Genomic DNA, 9,156 nt, shown 5'->3' with positions numbered 1-9,156 from the left:
CTTGATTTGCCAATAATCAGAGAAAAGATACCTATCAAATAAATTAATATAATATTTTCCAGTTTAGTTGTAAAATGTAATAAACACTTAGCAGTCTGATAAATATACTCATCCTCATCAATAGCCACATGAAGTCCACTGTCCGCTGATGATAGGCCTTCTGTAAAGATGTTCAGCCAAATTTGTCAAAAAAGCAGCATCCTGCCTGTTCCTGAGACTTAAAAAGAAGTAGAATAAAAGTTGAACAATCTATATTTGAAATTTGTACATGTACTTTGTGGAAGAGATATGTTAGCCTTTTTTTGTGTGACAGGTGCATAATATATTTTCAACAACGAATTCGAAATGAGCCCCTTCCATCTTCTGTTTTTCTCCTATATCACTACTGAATTACGCCTCCTAGTTGACATCTTCAAAAGAAAACACATTCAGGATGTAATTATTTTCAATTGCTGGCGCGAAGAAATCGCTGTAGCTGCTCAGAAAATTTTCACCAATAATAAAATAAGAAGCAACAATATGGTTCTTAACATTTCAATACCTGTTCGTCGATCCAGAGTTGGCATTGTAGTAGATAGTTCTTGTGAAGATTGGAAAGAAATTTTTGATTGTGAAGATTCGAGAATAAATTTCCAAAACCCTTACGTATGGGTTTTTATCACTAAAGATATCAATTCTACAGTTAAAGAACTCTCTCAATATCCCATTGAAATAGATTCTGACACTACTATTGCTGATAAAACTGAAAATGGATATAATTTATATGAAATATACAATACAGGATTTAAGAAAAATGGCATATTTAAAACAGTCCATATAGGAGATTGGCGATCTTCTTTAAATATCGAACATCCAAAAAGAAGGAACGATCTTAGTGGAGTAGTGTTGAGTTGTGCGGTCGTTGTTCTAAAGAAATTGGAAGAGGAAACCTTTGAACATTATCTGATGCAAGCCACTCATGTTGGATTCGACTCTCTGCATAAACTCAAATATATTACACTACTGAATTATTTGAAAGATATGTACAATATGACGTAAGTATTCTTGAAGTAATTATGTTGGTAATGTTTTACGTCATTCACATCTCTAAGTTAAGAAACAGTTTTGCTATAATTATATTACTTGCGGTCGCATTTATTTGGAAGTATTTTTTGGGAACAGAAGTCTCCCTGTCCTTTTTACTAGGATGAAAAGGATTCTAGCTAGTATTCAAGCACGGTGCTTGCATTGGCATAATATTTACGACCGGCTGCATGCCTAAGGTAAATACAAACTGGGGGATAAGTCCCCTCGCAGGGGTCTTCCACCCTACTGAATGGAGTAGGTTTATGTTATTTTTTATACCCACTTATTGTGAAACAGTTTAGTTACGGTTGAATAGCGATTCGCGTATCAACCTGATGGAAATATGGAGTTTGTTACATATTTCAGATTTTTTTTTATTAAAAAATTGATTCCTTCCTGGTCGAATTTTAGCCACGGCAGCCAATCTTAACAGAGATCAGCCAGGTACGCAGGACATATTATAGTGCACAAGTGTGTGCGCAATACACAGGTGCACTCTCTGTATCTTCACTCTCGTTTTCTGGTGAGACGGCAATCCGACATAACCTGAGAGAAATTAGGCGCAGGACCAACGGCTTAACTTGTTTTTTGAGGCACGGAGGTATCTCACCGTCAACTTCCTGACTCCGAGCTGCGACTGAGTAATTTTTAATATGGAACAACCCAGTCACAATTATTTTAGCCCGACCCGGGATTCAAACCCAGGACTTCAGCGCGTTAGTCATACTCGTACCATTAGATTAGACCAATAGAGTAGATTACAACTATGCTATCCAGGCAGTCATTTTTTTGGTAATTAAATTAAATTGCCCGTTGTTAAAGTTTCAATATAAAGTGCTAATTGAATTTTTTATGAAATTTTAGATTATATCTACATTATTTTTTCCATTACACTGTTAGCACTCTGATAGAATTTTGTCAGTAAAAGTAAATTTAATTGATATCGTAACTATAAAATACAAAATTTAAAATTTTAAAATGAACTCACTTTTACCTGCGGTTTCGCTCACGGTTTTGTAAATTTTATGCTACGGGATAGAAATTTGAGACTAACTTTAAGCACACAATTCTGACGAACATTCGATCTCCTATTTTACCAACTTCGACACCGCCATTATTCACGTACCACATACCTACACTATCCCAATTATATTTTTAGTTATGATCTTCAAAGAACCAACTCGTGGGGCTATATTCGGAACGGCAGCTTCGATGGCATGGTGGGTTCTCTTCAGAGAGGACAAACGGACATCGGCGGCTCTCCAATTTTCTTCAGGGCTGACAGAAACGAGATTATTGACTACACAGCTGAGGTTTGGCATTCGAGGTAGGACAAGTTCTTTTTAATTACTGGAAAGGTGTAAAACTTTTTATACTTGATTAAACACGACTCTAATTTGCGATAGTTGTGTTCTAAAATTAAGGGATTATAATACTCAACATCTAGTTCCTCAGAATATCGAGCATAGTATAGTGTAAAAATTTATAATTAAAACTAGGTGTTGCTCACAGCTTCGTTTTTCTGAAAAGCCTTTCGCGCTACCACAATTCTTAAATTACTCTAGTACTACAAAGCACCACCTGGAAGGCGTCAGCGCCATCTACTTAAAAAAATTGGTTAAATTAAAATCTGATTATCTAGACAAATAGTAAGCTGTATGTTAATTCAGGACATGGTCTATTCGGGTGCCAAATTTTATCCAGAACCGTTCAGCAATTACGGCATTTACTTATCACAACCATTCAAACATCTAATATTTTTCACAAACATTCGCATTTCTAATAACTTAGTACGAAATACCTAAGATAAAATTTCTGGATGTTCTTTATACATAATTGTGGCGCTTACGATCAGATCAGCAATATCCTCATCAAGTTTTTAAGTCGTGTTCTTATTGTCTACAGACATAGCTTTATCTTCCGCCATCCAAAGCATCCTAGTGGCCTCTATACGATATACACGCGGCCGCTCAGCACCATCGTGTGGTTCAGCGTCCTGGCTCTTCTTCTCTTCTCTACTGTCGTGCTGTGTGTTATATTCAAGCTGAGCTGGTCTCAGTCTTCAGACTCTTCTTTGAGTCTAGCTTTGCTGTTTTTGTGGGGAGCTCTTTGTCAGCAAGGTAAGTATTAGCTATATATACATACGATATTGTAGTGGTTTGAAATACGTAATCAGCTGTATAACTAATTTGCATCGTGGTAGTATCTACTGTCAGGATTATTTTGTTTTTATAAGGTCACCGTAAAGTAATACCAATACACCTGGTAAGCGGAATAGGCTTCAAGTGGAATATTGACTGACGAGAAATTATTATCATTCGCCAGTAGACACAGTTATACCAGTCTGTTTAAAACCTGATATCATCCAGTGATTCGTAATTTGAAGATTTGAGGGCATAGTTACTTTATAACATTTCGCGATGCTCTCAATCGAGCTTGCTATAAAAAATGTGTAAACCACATTTTTCCACTTCCAGGAACATCATTAGTACAACAATCAACTTCGATGAAAATTTTAATTTTTTCAACGTTCGTGTATTCCGCCATCTTGTATCAGTATTATACAGCATCTGTGGTTTCCACTTTATTGATGGAGGCACCGAAAAACATTAAAACTTTGAAGGATTTGTTGGAAAGTAATCTCAGAATTGGAGTTGAAGAGGCTTTGTATGACAGAGATTATTTTAAGGTATGGAATCGATGTTTGTTGTTTTCCAATTAAAGAGAAGGTCAAGTGAGTAGTCTTGAACATTTGGACTATTTCGGCTTTTATGGGATTATTTATGAGTAGTATATTATCATGTATAGACTGTATAAAATACATAGTCTTTTATTTATTACCAATATTTACAAACGACTGTGAAAGTTTGTAAAAATTTTGGATTTTTATTTGTCTGGATGTTTATTAGATGTAAATTCTACACCGCCGAACGAATTTCGCACTTGTATAGAGCACGTCTTAGTTTAATATTTTTTGTTGAAGTAAATACTTGTAAACATTTTTTTATTAGATGGTGCTGGTGTCGTTCATATAGTCCTATGGATAGCTACAATGATTTAGTGCCTTTTGTAGTGGTAAGGTTTTTCCGCCAGGCGAAGCCGCAAGCGAAATCTGGTAATATCTAAGTCGATGAGTGATAATCTGCTTCGGTTGATTGTCCATCTCAAAAAAATCTCAGTCTAAATAATTTTTAAAAATATTTTTTAGCGAACCACAGACCTGGTTGCCCTCGAAATCTACAAAAGGAAAGTCAAACAAGGCGCCTCAGAGAACTTCTTCCTCCCGGAGAAGGGCATGGCCCTGGTGAAGAAGGGAGGGTTCGCGTTCCACGTTGACACCATCGTCTCCTACGGGATTGTGAAGAAGACCTTCAGCGAGCGCGAGGTCTGTGACATCCAGGATGTGCCGATGTATGCTCCTCATCGCTTGGGCGCTGTGATGAAGAAGCATTCGCCTTATAGAGACCATTTGGCTTACGGGTATGGATTAAATAGCTTAATTTGACAGGTTGCGAAAATTAGACTAATTGGACAAAATAAAATCGATATGCTTACAAATGACTTATTTTGATTGGCCTAGTTCGAAAATAAAGATTGGGATCATTTATTGAAATCGTTCATGATATCTTTGAAATAAAAGGAGATTAATGACTTGTAAGCGACTACCTTTTTAGATGGTTAATATACAGCACTAGAGAACTTGTGCGTTGTCAATATTAATGTATTTTTTTGGAAATAAGGCATTGGACAGGTGAGACATTTGGGTCTTAAAAAATTCTACTTACTGTACGTAACGCAATCGCGAAACTGTTTTTTACATCCCCTTGAAGCAATGATCTTGGTATCGTCCCAAACTTCATATAATTGAAGAAGTACGTCACACTATTAACTGTGAAAATGCTACACCATGTTTTTATTATATGCCGTGTATCTTTCATTGGAGGTCCTTGTATAAATAAATGAATACATAAATATCATCATCATCATCATCAGCCGCAGGATGTGAACTGCTGAACATAGGCCTTCCGAAATGATTTCCAGATCGCCCTCTTAGAAGAAATACAAAAATAAACATTAAATACATTTCAGCATAAGGAAGATAATGGAAACTGGTCTAATGTATCGGATTAAGTGGGCCTGGGACGAACCCCGCCCCTCCTGTGTGAAGACTCCTGACAGCAGCATCTATTCCGTCAGCATCTTGGAGTTCTCCACGCCGCTGATCATCCTCGCATTTGGGTTTTGGCTCTCTTTCGTGGTGTTGGTTTTGGAAATTGTTTTGTGTTGCATTACTCAACAGAGAAATGTTCGTTCATAAGTATCTCGAAATGTCGGATAAGTAGTTGGTAATAATCTTTCTGGTGGATATCTTATCAATAATTATATACATATACATTAATATAGAGGGTCATTTAAATATTGCGTTGCTAAATGGAATCACATACTTACCTTTTTGAATATTACACTTTAAAATAATTTATTTGTACCGGGAAGTAAAAAAAGAAAATAGGAAAAAAAAAATTTTTACACGCCCTAATACCAGTACTACTACTCTTAGAGAATTCATCGCTATGGCAAAATCACACATTCATTCAGAAATACAATCACGCACAGGCCATATTCGCTTAACTACAAAATGAAAAATCAGAAAAGTAAAAACCTTGATACTTGGTGAACATATTCTTTACTCATGGATGATTTTTGCACAATATTGGCAGTGATTTGGCGTGTATATGATTTCATTTATTAATACAATGTTAAAATCACCCTATATGGTGATTTCTCATATAAATCCTACTAATTTGCACATTAATTTATTATTAGCGATATATTATAAAATGAATTAATTTCAACATCTAGTTAAGCTTAAATTATAAATCCAAAGTTTAAATAAATAACTTATGCACTGATTCCTGTTTTATATAATATTTCTTGGCAAGCACGTAAAGCTATTGGTCCTGCACCTGATCTCTCTTCGGTCATGTCGTCGTCTCACCGGACTATAATAGTGAAGGAATAGAGAGTGCACACATATTTGTGCACTGTAATATATTTTGCATACCTGGCTGATCTTCGATTAAATATGCCGCCGTGGCCGAAATAGTAGGATGTATTTTTTTATGTATATTATTACCATGTAATTAAAAGGTAATATAGATACTCATTTTATTTCTAATAATTTGGGAGCATAGATTAGAGTGTAACTTTTTTATACACGCATGTGAGAAGTAGAATTTACCCACAATCCGTGAGAAGGCTGAATACAAAATAATTTCTGATACTAACACCATATTAATCTGGTCTTTATTACAAATATGACCCAAATGTAAAAACTGAGAAACAAAGTATACAAACAGTTTCTATGTGTGGGTACAAGTGCGTGTCAGCAAATCCGGTTATCCAGAGCCCGGATGAGTCCGGATCAAATAACTAAAAATATTTGCGCCGTTCTGTTTACCGAGCCAAATAAACGGATATTTTTCCTCTTTCGTAATTTATAGTGCATTTAGTGAGGCTACTACACAATGAGGCTGTTTATTGTATTTTTTTTATTAATCTGTAAGGTATACCACTGATTACAATTTATTCAATTCAATTTATTGCACTCCACAGTTGTTAAAATATAGGTTTTACGAATTAAGGAAAGTACATAATCGTGGACCCTGCAGGGCACGGTAGCATAGAAAATAGGTAGAAACTTTTCCTTCAATAAAAAGTGTTCAAAGAAATTATTAATTTGTTTCTTCTTAAACTCCTAATTTAAAAAATAATAATAAAAATAAAAATAATAATAAAAAAAAGCAATGTTTTGTAGTAAGTAAGTAAATAGTGTAACAAACGTATTATTATGACACGCATTTAAATTTAATGTAATTGTATTTTTTTTAAATCGTTTGCAAAAGTATAAAGAAAAACCTAAGGTATTACAACATATCACGTATTATAAATTTTAATCAACACCTAACATGGAGCTCTTTATTAGAGCAACAGAAGCCAAAACAAGTTTTAAGAAATTTTATATGCCAGTACACGCATCAAAAGGAACCATATATTTTGAAAAAGCTGCTCATAGTTGGAAAGTTAGAAGGGAAGAGACCACGAGGACGAAACCCCAAAGATGGATAGAGCAGGTTTCCAGTGCGTTGAATGTCTCCATTAATACAACATTTCATCAGGCAGAAGATCGAAGGCGATCCAGAGACATCAATATGAAGATTATTTAGAGTCACGGTCCTCAATAATTAGGAACCGACTGGAGAGAGACTATACGCATCACGTAATAAACACTATACAAAATGAAATGCTGTTTTCACCGATGTGTTACTAGAAGTCGAGAGAAATCACGCATCACACATAAAATACTACATCAAATTGAATGCAGTTTTCACTGACGTGTTGCTAGAAGTCTAGAAAGCGGGATTTTTATCACAAAAACTTTTGTACGCGGGCGGAGCCGCGATCAAAAGTTAGTGTATATAAATAAACCTGTTCTATAATATTAATAAATGTTATTTTATTTTATTATAAAAATATTGAAAAGAATCACACATAATTTTATTATAGATCTCGAAAAACTTTACAAACTATTTTTACGATAGGTACATGTTTTTCACTATTTAAAGAAATATATTCTATTTTTTCAAAAAATTTCAACAATAAATATTCGTAATCGAATTGTGAGCACTGAAGATACATGCATATAAGTCTAGTTTGGTCTTTTTCAGCAAAGGTACATCATGTAACGTGAATAAAGATATATTTTTTTATGAATTTAATTTTAAAAACATTCACATTGGGTGACTTGAATCCCGGATTTTTCATTTATTTTACTCAGATATTCAGAAAAATTACATCAGTAACAGTTACACAAAATATAGTCTACGCTAATTACAAATCTTCGCCGGTATCAAAATCATCAGTAATATCCAGAAATTATTTGCCCGAGAACACGATATTGTAATCTTGCGCAGAATCGTTGACAAGCATCGAACCTTCTACTACAGTCCCCTCTTCTTTTGAGAAGACCACTGGAAAAGAAATATTTCCTGAGTCAGTTAATTCATAATAAACAATTATTAAAATTGATTCACTGTTTGTAATGCTAAAGATTTACATACATACATCAATCTATCTTTACCCGTCGTTGCTTTATGTAGGAAACATGCCTATTCCTTTCTATAAAAATAAAATACTTTATTTATCACGTAGGCGAACAAAGTTGCACTTATGATGCGTCAAAACAAAGAATAAGAATAATTATTATTCTTACAGATCGCAACAGAGCGGCATAATTGAGTCTACTGACAAAGGATATACGATTTTCATCAACCGATTCTCTATATGGACCCCACAGCTACCATCAAGTGCAGTGAGGTTACTTTGTGTATAAAGGAAAACATTTTTTTATGCATTGTTAAAGTAAAAAACTTTGCCCTATATAGGTCCTTCCGTGCTTCTAGGCAAGCAAAGTAATTCTATTTTATAGCATTATAATCAGCGTAATTACTGGAAATAATGAGACAACACCTCATGTCTCAGGATGGCGAGCGCAATGGAATACCAAACAATACGTTGTAAGTCAAGGTGTTGTATGGCGTTTCGACTGTTTATGGGCGGTCGTATTATCATCAGGCGAACGGAAAACTCGCCTTGTCATTCAAAGCAAAAAGAAAATGTTATGTCTCAGAGTGATGAACTCAGTCAAGCGCCTCACAAGCCACGTGTCTTGAGCAAAAAAAGGTATTTAGACAGTTTATTTAGACTACGTGTTAAAACCTTATAGACTAGAATAATATAATTATTACCTATCGGTGAATCTATCTCTTTCTTTTTGTTAATGCGTTCGGCTGTTGCACATTTCTGTTGTAAACAACCTTGCGATTCCCATAGCAACGTCTGAAAAAGAAAGATAATAATTTAAATATAAATTAAACCCTCGACACAAAAAACCTTGTAAGAAATTAGATATGTTAGTTGTTAAAGTATATAATAAGTACCTAATAATATATTAGTCCAATCATCGGGAGTCGGCTAAAGAAGTATTTCAATCCCCTATTTCAAGTTTCAGTCCGAAAGCTTTCCGTGAGTATC

General features: G+C 34.7%; 1 protein-coding gene across 1 annotated transcript; it reads left to right on the top strand.

The window, feature by feature from the left end:
* The first annotated feature begins 345 nt into the window (after positions 1-345).
* Positions 346-5,383, top strand: LOC115444091 (ionotropic receptor 75a-like). The gene is made up of 6 exons (XM_030169740.2): positions 346-1,034; positions 2,225-2,392; positions 2,971-3,185; positions 3,543-3,754; positions 4,274-4,545; positions 5,155-5,383. Exons 1-6 carry the CDS (start codon positions 346-348, stop codon positions 5,381-5,383), a joined length of 1,785 nt encoding a protein of 594 aa, XP_030025600.2.
* Positions 5,384-9,156: the final 3,773 nt, after the last annotated feature.

This window comes from Manduca sexta, chromosome 16, assembly GCF_014839805.1.
Source record: "Manduca sexta isolate Smith_Timp_Sample1 chromosome 16, JHU_Msex_v1.0, whole genome shotgun sequence".
NCBI lineage: Eukaryota > Metazoa > Arthropoda > Insecta > Lepidoptera > Sphingidae > Manduca > Manduca sexta.
This window is presented reverse-complemented; position numbering and strand designations above follow the sequence as displayed.

Excerpts from the sequence above, each read along its gene's own strand:
- LOC115444091 (XM_030169740.2), top strand. The coding sequence starts at position 346 with ATGAGCCCCTTCCATCTTCTGTTTTTCTCCTATATCACTACTGAATTA. Across the intron at positions 2,393-2,970 it reads GCTGAGGTTTGGCATTCGAG|ACATAGCTTTATCTTCCGCC; the intron begins GTAGGACAAGTT and ends TATTGTCTACAG. Across the intron at positions 3,186-3,542 it reads GGGAGCTCTTTGTCAGCAAG|GAACATCATTAGTACAACAA; the intron begins GTAAGTATTAGC and ends TTCCACTTCCAG.